The sequence below is a fragment of the Musca autumnalis genome, unplaced genomic scaffold, assembly GCF_047663935.1.
Source record: "Musca autumnalis isolate F117 unplaced genomic scaffold, ASM4766393v1 scaffold_4, whole genome shotgun sequence".
Classification (NCBI taxonomy): domain Eukaryota; kingdom Metazoa; phylum Arthropoda; class Insecta; order Diptera; family Muscidae; genus Musca; species Musca autumnalis.
In genome coordinates, this window is record NW_027411977.1 from 241602062 (window position 1) to 241619959 (window position 17898).

Here is a 17898-nt window from a genome sequence, read left to right on the forward strand (position 1 = left end):
CCTGTTCCTTTACGTTCAAGAATCTTCAAGTTTTACAACTTTTTACTCGAAAAGCGTTCCTTTATTTCAGACACAATACAATTCATTTGGGAGCAGTTTTCAACTTTTACTACTTTTGCCGGTTTTACCACTTTCAGAAGTAAAGGAACAGACCATAAATTTACAAAAAAAAAGTAAGAATACAACTGATTGTCACTTCTACCTTTTATAAATATGCCTTGATTTTGACATTTCTGGCTGGTACTTTGCTTGCTCAATACATAGTAAATGCTCAAAACAAAATTATTCGTATAAATATCGTACAAGCAGGTATAAATATTTTCCAATAACTGCAAACAACAATTAAATGATCGTAAAAACATTGTTAAGTAGTAATGGATTGACTAAATGTACATATGTATTTTCCAAAATATGGGTTATTCTATGAGATACAGGTAAAAAGAAAACTCAGGCAATTGTTTTGCAACATAATGAACTTCAGTTTCGAAAATCCGTTATGAATGTAATAAAAACGTAACAACACGATAAAATAGAGAGCCCTAATCCGATGACAGGTAAAAGAGGATCCACTGAGTTGTGGTAGATGCATCGCATTGGGACCACAAAATGTCTATAGTTGTACGTTGGAAATTTAAAAAAATTATTGTGTTTTTGTATGAGAATTCAGTTTACAACAGCTTATTTTGACATTTCAAGTTCGATCAGCTGGGCGGATGCATTTACCTTGGTACATGGCCATGTATAATAACAACAATGTTATCTTCTCTTCTCTCTCAACCACTTTGTTGGCACAATTTGGGTCTCTTGTTAAAACGACAACAGAGCACAGCATGAACGGCACACTTCTTCGCTACGTACCTACGCGTTTTTTTAATTTTTTGTTGAAGTTTATAAAAAAATACATATAATAAATTAATAGTAAATAAGTGTTATTAAACAATATTCAACAGCTCACATCAAATTCAAGGTATACTTATTGTTTATATTGGTGTATTTCCCCATTACAAAAAGGGGCAGTGTTTATTAAAGAAATCATGTGAAATGTCAAAAACGCCTCAAACTGTTTGTGGATGGTAATGAGAGTGTGTGTCATTTCGTTTGCTCTCACAGTGTTCAACATTGGGGGAAATCGTTTGAAGAAAATATTTAGAAAAAACGTTATGATTTGATACTCCCAGTGGAAAATTGAGCGAATCGATCTTTTTCGGATCGAGCTGTTTCCGGAAATGTTTTTGTTTCTTTTGATATTTTAAAATTGCATTTGACTTACAATAATCCTATCCACAACGCTTTTTAATCTGAAAAATGTGAAATAAAGAAGTTTCTTGTATTTCAAGTTGTTTACATTCAATGACAGCTGTACAAACTTACTATTTTTAACGGGACAAATTTTCCCAGCAAAAATGTGCAAGTTCTCAGTTACAAAACTATCCAAAAGTGCCTCCAAACTCGCTCTCATTTGCTGGACAATTTTGTTATCGAACAGCATTCAGTACAAATTTGTACGAATTTGTACAAATTTGTGGGTTATCGTTTATCATTTATATCAAAGTTCTGTCGAAAGTATATATGAGAATTATATACAACCAAATTAAAAATGTCAGTGACAATCATCTGTTGCCCTTCCAGATAAGTATTCTGTTATTCTCCAGGACGATTATTTGAAAAATGTAGGAAAAAAATGTAAACAATCGTCCAATGATCGCCGTTGGGAATCACAGAAGATTAATCTGAGCGAACAATCTTCCACAATTTTGAGAAATGTTTGCAGGGTACTATCTTTAATCTATGGTCTATGTATCCATATGTATGTATATAAGGAGGAAACCTTCACCATCGTTAAGTACTACCATATCTTCACAAATTTTGCCAGTGAAAATGAAAAGTGCATCAAATTGTAAAATTATAATAAAATGTTGTTACAAACACTTTCAAATATTTACATGTGAAATCTTTGTTTTTTTTACAGCCTGCCCTAAATACTTTGTACTTTGATAACTAAACTATTCCAAGTAAAAATGTCGGAAAGCTTTTGTATAAAAACTGAACCCATTGACAAAGATTATGAACAGGAAGACACTAACAATGACGCAAATACACTATGCTACAATACAATAAAACTTGAAAATTTTACAAACATGGTGAATGATATTAAGAAAGAGGAGTTAGTTTTGGATAAAGTGAAAGAGGAATCCACAATTGATATAATCAAAGAAGAGGACGTTGATGAAATGGACGAATTGCTACAACAACATCTAACTAGTACAATAACTCAACATATATCCTTACCCAAATTAGAAATAATGGATGTGTACACAGATGAGGATGATTGTAAAGGCCCTGAGATCAATGGAGATACAGACGCTAACGCCAGTGATAATAAAAAGAGCTCTCGGGAAGATTCCACGGTTTTAAATAAAAAAGTAATAAAAAACACAGAAAAATCTGATATTTCATCCTCTCGATTAGCTCAAACACCTACTGAACATAAATGTGAACTATGTGGCAAATCTTATACAGAACATGCAAAGCTACGGAGGCATATGCTATATACACACATTTTATATATGGATACCAAGTATATCTGCAAACTTTGTAATCAAAGATTTACCACACAAGCAGGTCTTAAGAGGCATTCTAACACGACGCATTCAGAAGCTCAAACACTAAATGAACATAAATGTGAAGTGTGTGGTAAATTTTATACAGAACATGCAAATCTATTGAGACATATGAGACAGAAACATCCTTCGTCTTTAGATACCGAGTATATCTGTGAAATTTGCAATCAAAGATTTACCACACACATAGGGCTTCATAGGCATTCGTACACGATACATTCAGTAGCCCAAAAACCTACTAAACATAAATGTGAAATATGTGGTAATTGTTATACGGAATATTATTCTCTCCAGACACATATAAAACAAAAACATCCTTTGTCTATAGATTTAAAGTATATCTGCGAAATATGTAATCAAGGATTTACGACACACCCAGGCCTTACTATTCATACTTTACGGATGCATCCAAAAGCTCAAACACAAAAAGCCCTTAATACGGATTCTAACAAGACGCATCCAGTAGCTCAAACACCTACTAAACATAAATGTGAAATATAGTAGCACCTCGATTAATCGAAAACCTCCAAACTCCGGGAAAGGAAAGCATAATTGTTCCACAAACATCTTAAAGGAGAAGTATACTGCAATCAATATAATGATTACAAAATTGTATTAACATAATAATATGGATATATTTTAGATATATGTATGTATATATAAAAAAAAAAAAACTATAAAAATATATCAGTAATAAAACATGGTTATAATATCTTTTAACATTTAGATGTTTGAATGAATGAGCAAAATACACAGAGAGGGTCTTTAGAAGCACCATTTTCATTCAGAAAGCATCTACAAAAGCACGCTTTTCTTTTAGAAAGCGTCTATTAAGGCGACCTTTTATCTCAGAAAGCGTCTAAAGAAGCACCCTTTTCTTTTAGAAAGCGTCTATTAAGGCGACCTTTTATCTCAGAAGGCGTCTAAAAAGAAAGGGTCTACAGAAGCAACCTTTCCTTCAGAAAGGTACTATAGAAGCACCCGTTCTTTCAGAAAGGGTCTATTAAAGCACACTTTCTTTCAGGAAGGGTCTATAAAAGCCCCATTTCTTAGAGAAGCACCCGTTTCTTTCAGAAGGGGTTTATCATCGCAAAATGAACATCAGGTAGATCATTTGCAACGGTGTGCATTTGAAAATACTTTTACAATGAGTAATAACTGAAATAACGCATTTTTGTGACATTTTGGAAGTCAACCCCTTTATTGGGTTAAAATGTTGCTTTGCCATGCCAATTAACCATATAAATCCAATCACAATGTAAACGTACTCTCATAATAACAACTAAAAAAGTATCAGTCGGCTTTGCCGACAAAGATATACCCTCATCCTGTGTATTTTGAAACCAAAAACGTATGTATTAAGGGTGTTTTAAAAATTTGGGCGTTTGAACCGACAAAAATGTTGATTAGGCTTAAAGATCAAAAGTTTTGCGGAGGAGATACTAAAAGGAATAAACCATACCTAAGTCTGGTACAAGTGTCACGATGTGCAGAGTATGGACCAAATCGGTTACTCCCTTCAAGAGTTATCGTGCGCACAAATTTTCCGAACATTTTCGAACTTTTGTGTGGGAGGTACCGGAAGAAGTGGACCGATATATTCCATCTTCGAACTTAAACTAAACTAAAATTTCAACCGAATCGGTTCATCCCTTCGAGAGTTATCGTGCTCAATCGAGTCCAAATTGTCTGAAATACATTTCGTGCAAACATACTTGGGTCTAAAACCATTATTTCGGTGAGGCACATTTTGCCCGTATGAAAGTGTATATACCCTTTCTAGCCTAAAGGCTGAGGGTATAATGACTAATAGTACGTTTATATATAACCGGATTTAACAAACCCATTGGGTTTCAAATTTCATTTCCTTTGCGTATACGTCAAATAAATCCTCATTAAGATGGTTAACCCTGCAAAATACTATAATATAAACATGGCCTAATAGCCTATTCAAGGCCGAAGGTCGGCCATTCAGAGTTCTGTTAACAACTCTTGACAACAAACATAATAGATTTTATATTATTGTGACTTGAGTTTCTTTGTATTTTAAATCACAGTAATGTTTTTGACAACAAACATAACAATCAGTAGTGCGATTCTCTAACTCATTTTTTTAAGTTACCGACAATTATCGGTAAAATTAAAATGCTTATAATTTCGGTAATTACCGATGTTTTTCGGTAAGTTAGCGACAAATAAAAAGCAGTCGCAAAGTTCTCCCGATATCAAGGGTGTTGTCAATTTTTATTTGAACTTTTCATTCATAATTTTGCGTTTTAGTTTTACTGATGTCGATGCGGCTACCTGCCTGTATTTGTACCATGGACTTCTGTCAGATTCCATATCGTCAGTTGCTTTACAAATGACTGCAAATCTGAGAAGTATTATGCTTCCTAACGCCGTTGTACTTAGCAACAGCGAAGCTACCGGTTTCTCAACGTCAAAATACGCATTTTTAACGCTGATATAAATCAAACATTATTTCTGATGCATTTATTTGCATTTTCGAGGAACAATGTATGAGTGTGCAACTTAAATATTTTGACGAAGTTTGAACAACACAAAGGAACTGACGATACGGAGGTCAGCCATTATTTATGCATATTTATTCGACGTATCCGCAATGGAATTGACGTTTGAAACCCACTGGGTTTATTAAATCCTTTTATATGTAAACGTACTATTAGAATAGTAATTTTTATTAATTTTTTATGTCATGTTCACACGTGCCTTTCAATTACGTTGTTCGCATGTCGAACGACGTATACGAATTAACCCGTTTCCACGACACCATTCGTAATTAACAGAAACATAAACAAAATTTCCTTCATTTTTGTTCCCTTGTTTATGCGAAAATTTTAACTGAAAACACATAAAATATACATTAAATGAATAGGAAAAGCAATATACTTTCTTTTAAACCTATCTTCTATATTTAACTACACACATTTCATTAATTTTTTCCATAAATTCTGAATTATTTTGTACCTATTTTCAATATATTTTTATATGTTTCTATTTTCAAAATTAAAGAGAGAGACTTGTCAAAACAATGTTTGTATATACAGACTTTCAGTTATTTGTTTCCTTTTTTGTTTCTGATTTTTTACGCGATTTTGAACTAATTGACAAGAAATGTGTGTGGAATTAAGAAGGAAACACACCATCTTCCTTCTGCATCTATATAAAATGTTTATTTCATTTATTCTCATTCATATTTTTCCTTTTTTCTACAAATTTTTGTGTCTTCAACAAATTTTTCAATTTTGAATTTAGACATGTCATAATTAATTTTTTCGATTAATTCTCTCATTTGTTAGGATTGGGACATACTTATTCGTCGTTCAGAGAGTATTTCTAATCGAACAACGTAGAAAAATCGTCGTTCGTTCATAGAATTTTGTGTGGGGAAATAAGTAATTTATTCGTAATTATGGGTCAAACAACGAATAGAGAACGAACGACGTACCGTGGAAACGGGCTATTATGGAATCCAATGCTGCATTCATAATAATATTCTCCCTACACATTCACGAGTAAACACACCAGCGTTGTCAGTATTGGGGATTTTCCCCAAATTGGGGAATTTTTATTTGAAATGGGGAAAAAAATTTCGACTTGGGGAATTGGGAAAATATTGAGGAAATCTGAAAAATGTTTGGGGATTTTTGGGGAATTTCTTTTTTGACTAATTACTTCACATTATCTGATCTTTTTTAATTTCAGTACGTGAATAGCTGTAGAGCACGCGTGACGCACAAATAACATGCATCATATACTAACTGGTCACAGCTCTAATAATTTATGACAGATTTGAAGTGTTATCATGCGGTTCGACGACTGACAGCGTACTAGAACAGTGGGTTGAATCGAAATAACATTTTCCATCATTTCTACTGCTGAAGAGGACTTAACTGCAGGAATGATTTCTGGATTGATGGGCAATGATGAAATTAAACTATATTTAACATTCATGTATCCGATTATAAAAGAGATAAATATGCTTAGGCCTGTTATAATATCATTTTTGTGGTTAAATGTTGAACGATTTCAGACAGATAATACGTTTTTTATTCCTACAAGTATGCTTTAATAATAAGTGTCAGATAAATCAAAAGGAACTTTGTGTTCCTTTTAAAATTTAAAGTGCGTACAAAAACAAGTAAAATTTGAGTAAATTTGATGTATACAGACTGTTTTTCTTGAAATGGAATGGAAGATGTAATAACAAATCCCTGGTAAAGCTAATTTTATTCCTTATTTTTCTTAAATTAAGGTATAACAAAAAGGGATTTTAAAGAAAAGATGTAAGAATGGGCCTTAATTTAAGTTTTCAAACTAATGCACATTGCTAATATGAATTTTTCCCTGTGCACATTTGTAAAAAAAAAAATAAAGAAGATGTTGAAAAAATAGTGGAATTGATCGAAAACGACTCGGCATACTTACCATGAGGAGCCATGGTAAGTATGCCTAGGCTTTAATTTTGACTTGCTTAATTTTGATGCCTACAAATATGCAGTTTTTTAAACATACAAGCCATTTTTGCAACAATTCACTGGGTCAACACAATTTTAGCTCTATACGAACCTTTTTAAAAATCTCCACGGATGTTGACGAATCGCAATGGAGAAAGTTATCATTCGTAAATTGGATATGGTATTAAATATTCTTTCCTTTCCAGCAAGTAATTCTTAAGTAGAAAGAGTCTTCTATTTTGAACCATATTCAGAAATAAAATGCAGTACGAGTTACTAGAATAAATAATCAATTTTCTAACAACTCCATTTATTGCAGAAATTTTTGACTCACCTAAAGAAATTTTACAACTCTTTCATTATATAAATTTATATAAATTCAAGTAGACTAATGATTCTGAATCATTTGAAAGTGATATAGAATACTTTACAAGTTCAATGATATGAATTTCAATAGTAAAATAAAACTACTTTTGATTTTTTTGTAATTATTTGGGGATTTTTTTGAGGAAATTCAATGAAATCTGGGGAATTTTGGGGAAAAGTTTTGGACAAGTTGGGGAAAAGAGACTAAAAAATACTGGCAACGCTGAAACACACCGTCAGTCAATGGCAACTCCCTCTCTCTCTCACTCACTTTCAAACTCTGTTGTCAAAACATAGGTCGGTCTCCTATTAAAAACACAAGAAAGCATAGTTTGTACGGCACCATTCTTCACTTCGTACCTACGCGTTATTTACTTTTATTGTTTTGTTGAAGTTTATTACAAAATATAATAAATTGACAAAAAAAAAAATAAGTGTTATTAAACAATATTCATCAACTGACATCAACTTCAAGGTATATTTATGTTTTATTTTATATACATATATGTATGTGTATTACCCCTTAGAACAGAAAATGTTTATCAACAAATAATGTGAAATGTCAAAAACACCGAAGACTGTTTGTGGATGGTAATGAGAGTGTGTGTCATTTCGTTTACTTTTACAGTGTTTCACATTGGGAGAAATTCTATTAAGAAACTATTCGGTGAAAAATGCGGCAATGTTATTGCCGTTACAAAAGATAATTCATTTAATAGCATTAACTATATGCTTTTATTATTAAATAGGACATGATTGTAGAATAAAAACTGTATGGCGGTTTTTACGATTAGTGGGAAATTTGCCTAATGTAAATCTGAACATAAAAAGAATTTTTTTTTCTACGAGAGGAACTACTGATTGTTTTACCCGTTTCCTTAGCCATTGTTTAGTGCTGCCATATCTTCAATGATTTTGCTGGTGAAAATTAATGGTCTATTCCTTTACTTTTGAAAATAGCACAACCGGAAAAAGTGGTAAAAGTTGTAAACTGCTCCCATATGAATTGTACGGTGTCTAAAGTTAAGGGAACGCTTTTGGAGTAAAAAGTGGTAAAACTTGAAGATTCTTGCACGTAAAGGAACAGAGCTCAAAATTGTTAAATTTAATTAAATTGTTAAATCAAAATTGAATATTGTTGCAAACACTTACCTACCCCATTATTTTATTTATAATCAGAACATGTAACATAAAACGGGCCGCAGCAAAGAACAATGAAAATTTAGAATTACTGCCTTCTTCTTTTTGTAATGATGAGTAATGTCTTTGTTTAAACATAATCAACAGAAACATATTCGGTCTGTCTGGTTACCCTAAAATTTGTAACAACTTGTACCCATTGTTGCTAGAAGTTGTCTGTTAACACAAAAACCCAGCAAAAGTGAGCGACAAATTTCTTCTAGCAAGCACTAGCAATTCTTCTTCTTCCTGATAGCAGTCAATCATCTGTTTTTAGTTTTTTGTTTATTTATGTTTTTGAAAATTAAAAATAATTTTATTGTGGAAATAACATAGTCTAATTGTATTGTTTTATGGAAAACAAATTTTTGAAGTGGAAAAATACTTTTTTGTTTCATTTTTTTTTATTTTGAATAAAATACAACATTTTTTCTTCCTTTGGTTTCTTTTATTGGCGGACAAATTGTTTTGTTTTGACAATCCAGCTGATTGCTTGCTGGTTTTTGCTGGGAAGTTGTCTGTTTACTTTTTTCAATTTTCTAGCAAAAGTGAATAAAGACGCCTTACTCTCTGAGAAAGTTCTTGCTGGGAAAGTAACCATACAGACCAAGGCCTACAGAAGGTCGGCCATTCAGAGTTCTGTTAACAACTTTTGACAACAAACATAATAGATTGTTAATTATTGTGATTTGATTTCCTTTGTATTTTATGTCACAATAATGTATTTGACAGTGTTTACGACGGATTTCCCCAACTGGCAACCTATATCTATTTTTCAATATTCCGAAATAGTCGTATTCGGCATCCCTAATTCTGCTCAGAATTGTGCCTTGTATGCTCTCATTTTCTCTTTGGATTCCATTACTGAATTTTCCTTTCTAATTGTCTTTCAATAAATCACTTGTTAACTGAGCATCAACCAGTACTGTTGTCCTTGGTAAGCGGTCGTTCCTGTTTCACACATTCAATAAAGAAGAACCATTATTGTTCTTATTTCAAAATTCTAAACATTGCATTTTCTTTCCTTTTTTCCATTTCCATATTTCCTTGTGGATGAATCTTGAGGAAAATATTTCCAATACTGAAATATTTTCGAGGCTTACAGCAGAAACCCAACCGCCCTTCATTCTAGTGAGAACACCCACAATTGGCGTTTTCATTTTGGTCCTAATCGAACCGGATTCGAGTTTTTGTTGCTGAGATTTCATCAAGTTCATCCATACTTTCATCTCCATTCTTTTCCATCTTCAATTTCATCGATAAAAAGGTAAGTTTGTGCTTTGTATATTCGATTCCCTAAAGTGAAACAATAGTGCATACAAGAGGTGATATTCAAGTCCAAAGTTCAAGTGCGTTTTGCCGTCGGCAATTTGATTTTTCTATTTTATTTCGCGCACAGTGTTCCGAATTCTCTTTCCAATTTTCTCCAAAAAGTTCAATTTATTCCATGCAATTAAATTCGAACATTTAATTATTCTTTCAATACCCAATTAATTTGTTCATTTTAATTGGTTCGAAGATTATTATTTTTTCCCATTGAAATAATAATTTTCTTGCATTTCATTTTTATATTTCCTCGCATCCAAATACAATTTAAATATTCAATTCGTTTTTTTGACTCGTGATAGTGTGCTGTCTGCATTACATTTCTTCTTTCCACTTTGTCGCGAGAGCATTTCAATTCAATTTCTATTGATTTGTTGGTGTGTTTATTCAACAAGCGGTCAGTCATTAGTAATGACTCATTACCACATTAGTTGTTGTTGTTAGAGACCCAACCAGCATTGCAGTCTCCTTACCAGCAGCATATAAACACCCACACGCACATTACTTCTATTCTTTCTCCTTCATTACTGTTGAGTAAGTTCACTCAGTCAACAAGTAGTGATCTATCCAACTATTCCTGGTTTAACTCAACAGAGATAAAACTGTTCCCAGTACACCCTACACCAAGCCCGTTTATATGGTCGGTCTGCAACTTGTGTGTGACACATAATATTTTTATATATTATCGTGTATATAGAGGTGAGGTGTTTAGCTACCTCTTTCTTGCCGACATATAGTTATCCATATTGCCGCTGGAGGGCGCTTTTTATATACGAAGATATCTGGAAAATATTATTGTTTTCATATTTTTTCCAACTCTTTCGTGGTTTTCGAAATTATTTCAGGTTCTTTGGAGTTATTATCCAATTCGACAACTCACCGTTACGCTTATCTCCATTTTCCGCCGATAGGTGGCGCTCCAAAAATAACAAAATACCTCCAAAGAACGCATTTTCCATTATCTTTTCAATTTCTCGGGAATTTTGCTAATTCTTTCGAAAGTTCTACCCAACTGTCAACTAGATATGTTTTTCCGGAGACGTAGTGTCGCATACCGCCGCTAGAGGTCGCCTTAAACTTTATTAAAATAAGCGAAAAATCTTTATTTTTAATTATTTTCTAAACTTTTGGAGATTTTCCCTACTCTATTCAGCATTTCCATTTATCCTCATTGTTCCTGATCTCTAGTGCTCCATTCTTCCGCTAGGTGGCGCTATATAAATACCTTAATAACCTAAAAACTTTAATTTTTCAAACGTTTTGTGATCGTTTCCTGCTTTTGTCGAAACAATTATATATTTCCAATAACTTCCGACTGCTGCATACTTTATAAAGAAAATAGTTAACAGCGTAAGGTGTTCCATTATTGAACGAATTTCTTCCGGTTCTTCGATACTTTGCGGATTCTCTTATTTCATACTTTTGATTCCTGTTTCGAAGCTTCCATCATAATATACAATCCTTTTCCTAATATTTTCCTCCTCCCAACATTTTCGTGAACAATCGCAAAATGGCCTATCCTAAATTCATAGGTTCCATTAGCCGGCTTGTACAGTTAAATTCCTGTCTGGATAGTGGCATTTTTCCACTCTCTTCACCTCAGCTCGTGAGAATTCACATCAGCGAGCTGGAATCCACGTGGTCTGATATAAGATCCGCATTTGATGAATGCTTTCAACAGCAAATAAATACAAGATCTGATAATCCTCCGAAGTTAGATCGACTTCACGAGAAATTCCATAACGCGTCGATCACGTATACTGCATGCTTAGCGAGATTAGAACAAGTTATGCTCCATTTTAAGAATTCAGGCGTATCTCCAAGTTTAAACGCTGCAAATATTCCGACTCCTGCTCAAAGCAAATGTTCTGATCCAAAATGTCGGCTATGTTCCTCAGCTTCCCACACAATTCGAAAGTGTCCCACATTTATTTCCTTGAATCCACGACAACGTTCGGCAAAGATTAAACAGTTAAGTCTTTGCTGCAACTGTTTCTCCAAAACCCATCGTGTGAGAAATTGTCCATCCAAAAATACATGTGTCCATTGTCAAAAGCGACATCATGTTATGCTCCACGATGGTTCCGGTAACATTCTTTCACCGACTCAGTCACCTACCACAACTCCCAAACTTGATTTGAATGTCAACTCTACTCCATGTTCTTCCATACAGTCCACTTGTTCCACTGAAGGCATTCAAACTTGTTCTCCAAATTCCAAATGTGGTCTGTTAGGTGCTGATTTAGTGAATAATTTTCCTTGTGGTGTTACTTTTCCAGTTCATGCACTTATTGATTCCTATCCAAATGAGCCAATTCCGAGAGGCCTACTGATACACCCATTCTTCCATTACATGATGAGTTTCCTTCCAGTGTCACTCATTCAGTCGTTCGACTTCATGATTCCGATCCAGAGAAGCCCTCCATTTCATTCCCGGATGAATTTCCTTCCCGTGTTACTCATCAAGTTCGTGTATACCATGCTTCAAATCCAAAGAAGTCCTCCACTTCCGAGAGGCTTCTTCGTGCATACATTATTCCGTTCCAGAACATGATTTTTTCTTGTGCGATGGAGTGTGATAAATCAATTTCCAAATACATTGATCCACACAATGAACTTTCAACCCGTGGGTATTCTAAATCCGATCGAATACTCACCTGTTTCAAAGACAAGATTCATATTCCGCACTATATGGAATATGATAAAATAATTCCAAAATGTATTCGATTGACAGAGGCATATCCAACTAAGCCTCTCTGTCCCATAAAGAGTTACTTCTTACGAAAAGTCGCCACTAATGCGAATATTCCGTCAAATACACATCGACTGATCTCCATGTTGTATTTGTTCCTTTCCGGCAATCAGACTCCAAAAATGAGTCTCTTGCGTGATTCAAGTTCTCCAAACTATCCTCCAAAATTGAGGTTCATCAGAGACAAATTATTCATCCACATACCCAATGTTCGTCACTCCAATCATACTCCATCCCAGATATTTCATTATAGCAACCACCCAGGTGACGCAATTCATGCAATTCAGTTACTAATCGACACATTATTTGTCGTTGGTAACCCGTACTTGGCTATTCGTACTTTCTTCCAGTTATCAGATAATTTTCCATTTATAATATTCTATGCAAGCAGAGCTCCGTGTGATGTACTTTGCAATACACATTCGGATGAGACTGAAATCCTATTCATACAATATACTAGTCTCATATCACCGTCATCTTGGCGAGAATATCATCTAGCTCCAGACTGCGTCAAATTCCCTGACTACTACTATGGTTATTCTCCATCCACTGATGTTCAGTTCTACGGCCTCTGTCAAGGCGCGAGAACCTCGTTCATTATAACGTTCTATATGCGAATAGCTTTATGTACGTCCGTAGCCACTAACCAGGGTTATTCCAATGTAAGTGTTGCTCCAGTGGAAACACTGTCCGTTCCTGAAATAATTCATGCGTTAATTCCATACAGATGCAAGTTTCCTTATTCCTTTTGTTGTACTACTTCCAAAGTACGACTCCAGAATTCTATTCCAGGGAAAGATTTTCCATACTGTTGTACTATTTCCGGAGTACAACTTCAAAAGTATCCTTCCACTATCGATTTTCTCTACGTTTGTACTCATTCCGAGGTACAAATTCGAAATTATTTTCTAAACTACTATCACTTCATCCAGTACTTCGTAAGCACTATTGTATTTTCCTCCCTACAAAGCACAAACGGCCTTTCAAGATACCTACATATGCTATATTCCGAAGGAGAGCTGCCAATCGATGCTGCAATTCATCACCTTAACTTGGAAGCACCATGGCAGAGCATTCTACTTTAAGTTCTTTAGTTTTAAGTTCAATTTTTTAATTCATTTTGATCTTTATAATTCTTTTCATTTATATTATGCAATGAGAGAATTCACGGTACAATCGATGCATATTTTATTGCAGTGATACTGCAAGGGGCCCGGAATGTTTACGACGGATTTCCCCAACTGGCAACCCTATATCTATTTTTCAATATTCCGAAATAGTCGTATTCGGCATCCCTAATTCTGCTCAGAATTGTGCCTTGTATGCTCTCATTTTCTCTTTGGATTCCATTACTGAATTTTCCTTTCTAATTGTCTTTCAATAAATCACTTGTTAACTGAGCATCAACCAGTACTGTTGTCCTTGGTAAGCGGTCGTTCCTGTTTCACACATTCAATAAAGAAGAACCATTATTGTTCTTATTTCAAAATTCTAAACATTGCATTTTCTTTCCTTTTTTCCATTTCCATATTTCCTTGTGGATGAATCTTGAGGAAAATATTTCCAATACTGAAATATTTTCGAGGCTTACAGCAGAAACCCAACCGCCCTTCATTCTAGTGAGAACACCCACAATTGGCGTTTTCAGACAGCAAACTAAATAGTCAGGGCTTACTAGTTTGGGCTGAGTGTCCTACTATATAGACTGTGATACAGACTTAGTATTATGAGCGCAATTGAAATTATGCTTCAGTTAACATACGGTAACGGATTAACCAAAGGGTACATTTTCGGTCCTTTAACAGACAATCGCCATTGAATCCACTAATAATATCATTGTGAAATGTAGGCCATTATAATTCAAGAAGAATAAAGTGAAAAAAAAATAACAAGCAATTAAAAATATTTTTTTTTTTTGACAATATCCCGGTTGGTAGCATTAATTTACATCCGAAATCTTTGTTTTTTTTTACAGTCAACCCATAATACTTCGTACTTCGTAGATATGTAATTAAAATATTCCAAGTAAAAATGTCGGAAAGCTTTTGTATAAAAACTGAACCCATTGCCGAAGATTGTGAACCGGTAGATTGTAACAATGGTACATATACACTCAGCTACAATACAACAAAACTTGAACATTTTACAAATATAAGAAATGATATTAAGGATGAACTAGTCATGGATAAAATAGAAGATGAATACACCGTTAATACAATCAAAGAAGAGAACGTGGATGAGATGGACGTGAAGGATTCACCTAGCTTTTATTCACCATCATTACTTACGTGGAAACCTGATAATATTACGGAAGTTATTACGGATGATGGAGTACAACATCAACAAGTTACACAACATCTAACTACTACAATAACTCAACAGATATCCTTACCCAAATTAGAAATAATGGATGTACACGAAGATGAGCAGGATAGTGATGGCCTTGAGATCAATGGTGATACAGACGCTAACGTCAGTGATAATAAAATGAACGCTCGAGAAGTTTCGATAGTTTTAAATAAAAAACTTCTAAAACATAAAAGGACAGATAAGACAGATACTAAATATACATGTGAACAATGTGGTAATTCTTATACAGAAGTTGGAAGTCTATCTAGACATATTAGATATAAACATCCTTTGTCTATAGATACCGAGTATATCTGCAAAATTTGTAATCAAAAATTTACAACACAAACAGGCCTTGATGTTCATTCTACCAAGACGCATCCAGGAGCTCAACCTTTAAAACATAAATGTGAAATATGTGGTTGTTCTTATGGGGAATCTTTTAGTCTCCGTTCACATATAAGAACGAAACATCCGGCGTCTATAGATACAGAATATATCTGTGAAATATGTCATCAACGATTCATAACACTAAAAGCCCTTAATACACATTCTAGCAAGACGCATCCAGGAGCTAAACCTTCAAAACATAAATGTGAAGTATGTGGTAGTTGTTTTACGGAATCTGGGTCTCTGAGGGCACATACTAGAAAGAAACATCCGTCGTCTATAGATTCAGAGTATATCTGTGAAATTTGTAATCATAGATTTACCACCCAGACAGGTCATGATATGCATTATAAGCGGATGCATCCAGATACTCAAAAACCTACTAAACATAAATGTGAAATATGTGGTAGCAGTTATGCGGGATCGAATGTTCTCCAGAGACATATAAGAATTAAACATCCTTCGTCTATAGATTTAGAGTATATATGTGAAATATGTAATCAAAGATTTACCACACGCTCAGGTCTTAAGAGACATTCTGACCGGGCGCATCCAGTAGATTAAACACCTACTAAACTTTAACGTTAAATACAGTCGCACCTCGATGAATCGAAAACCTTCATCCTCCGGGAAGGGAAACCATACATTTCTATTATTATTTATTAAGTCATTTCAAAGCCAAGCAATATGTGGATACGATATTACAATCAATAAAATTATTACAAAATCCCAGCCAGCATTTTTTGAAAATTTTAATTAAATTCGAGTCTTTTTTGATCCGACTGCACGATTAAAAAGATGGAATATGAGCTCATTTTCTGACCATAAATGACTCCTTTGTCGGGAGGAAAACGTAACCTCAGGCGACTCTTCTAAACAAATCACAAATGAGTCTTCCTCTGCATTAGTTTCGAGTCATTTTTGCCATTTTCATGAGTCTTTAGGGATTCATTTATGAGTATTTTTATTAGACGAAATAAATTAAAAAAATTTCTTTTGATTCTTTTTTGTTCCTTTCCTTTGTTTTATTGTCTTTTCTGCTTTGTTATGTCTTTTAATTATCCTTTATCCCTCTTCATTTCACTTGGCAAAACCTGAACATGTGTTGTGTTTTTCTATACACTTAATATTATACGTTCCATTTATATCAAAGTTTTATAAAAAGTGTATATGAGGATTATTTACAACCAAACAAAAATAAAACAAAACAATCAGTTTATAGTCACGAATCTGTTTAAAATATGATCAGAAGATACATAATTATAATCACTTTCCAAACACCTGCATGACCCTTTTTTGATTAAGCATTTTTCAATCTTCATGAAGATCAAAATGTGACTATAAATAACGAAAACATAGTCACATTTCAAACGCCTCAATGATTCATTTGTGATTGCTACACATTTGTTGTTGTATTTTAAATTGAACTCTTTTTAATCATTACAGGGAGTCACTTTCGAGTCCCTTTCTGATCATACAAGCGACTTAATCATTTTTTGATCACCAAAGGGACTCTAAAAAGAGTCCGCAATGTGATTTTTGAAGAAACAATCTTCCAAATGCTAGCTGGGATTGTGTTTACATAATAGTGTGGATATAGTTATACAATAAATCATGGTTTAATAATAAAGGTTAGCTAAAGCTTCCTGTCAATTTAAATTTTTTTCTTTCGACTGTTCCTAAAACGTCAAAACAATATACACAATCTTTGTATGTGTGTGTGATGTTTGAATAATATGCCAACAATTTTAAAAACAATCGAATTCAATGATTTTCAAAATTGTTTTTAGAACATTTGTATGGAAGAAATCCTTCAGCTTATTATTGAAACAAACATTTCATGATATCCACAACTCGATTATGTGGAGAAACCTTGGCCCTTCATTCATTTTTCGCGTTTTTCATAAAATGCTCAAAATTGGTATTTTGTAAACAAACCCACTTGTTGCCTTTTTGTTTATTAATTTTGAAGTTTTATGAATTCTGGAAAAACAAGGGTTCTATAGATTTTTTTTCATTTAAATCTACCTCTTTACTTATACCATGCAATAAATATAAAAATACAACAGAAAAAAATGTGATGAAATGATACTACTCTACATTAAAACTTTACAGTAATTACAAAGTAATAAAGCCTGGGGCTCAATTCTCTTTCTATGAAAATGTGAAATGAAAACTTTTATAAAGGAAAAAACTGTCAAATGAAAAAAATTATAAAGAAAATATTTTTCATTTCAAATTTTCATAGAACAAGAATCCAGCCCCTGGATATAATTTCTTTTAAAATTTAGATGTTTGAATGAATTTAACGACTAAAAAGTGGATATACATTAGGTCCCCAGCAACAAAAAAATCCTCCGAAAATAATGGGAGTAATTCGCACTGAATTACTTGTAATCCTATGGCCACTGGAAGTTGAAAAACAAGCTATAAGCAT

General features: G+C 33.7%; 3 protein-coding genes across 10 annotated transcripts in view; 2 read left to right on the plus strand and 1 right to left on the minus strand.

The window, feature by feature from the left end:
- Nucleotides 1-3320, plus strand: part of LOC141403826 (uncharacterized) — a 153155-nt gene extending 149835 nt beyond the window's left edge. For 2 of the 4 annotated variants that reach the window (XM_073986828.1, XM_073986829.1), the window contains exon 2: nt 1970-3320. In XM_073986828.1, coding sequence (XP_073842929.1) covers nt 2019-3122 — 1104 coding nt within the window. In that variant the 5' untranslated portion in view covers nt 1970-2018 and the 3' untranslated portion in view covers nt 3123-3320. Of the gene's footprint in view, nt 1-767; nt 968-1969 lie in introns of those variants that run through there. The other 2 variants (XM_073986830.1, XM_073986827.1) reach the window with 2 other exon arrangements.
- LOC141403818 (uncharacterized) overlaps nt 1-17898 on the minus strand; it is a 241152-nt gene that overhangs the window by 55048 nt on the left and 168206 nt on the right. The window lies entirely within an intron of this gene.
- On the plus strand, nt 132-17114 carry LOC141403814 (uncharacterized). 5 transcript variants are annotated; one of them, XM_073986807.1, is made up of 2 exons: nt 132-173; nt 14698-17114. In XM_073986807.1, the coding sequence occupies exon 2, from the start codon at nt 14754-14756 to the stop codon at nt 16023-16025; it is 1272 nt and encodes a 423-aa protein (XP_073842908.1). In that variant the 5' UTR covers nt 132-173; nt 14698-14753; the 3' UTR covers nt 16026-17114. The 5 variants fall into 5 exon arrangements, with proteins under 5 accessions (XP_073842908.1, XP_073842906.1, XP_073842904.1 ...); XM_073986805.1 differs by lacking the exon at nt 132-173 and adding an exon at nt 7759-7940; XM_073986803.1 differs by lacking the exon at nt 132-173 and adding an exon at nt 9033-14412 and having other exon boundaries at nt 14660-17114.

Bases quoted from the DNA above. Each gene is read 5' to 3' on its own strand.
- LOC141403814 (XM_073986807.1), top strand. From the start codon at position 14,754: ATGTCGGAAAGCTTTTGTATAAAAACTGAACCCATTGCCGAAGATTGT.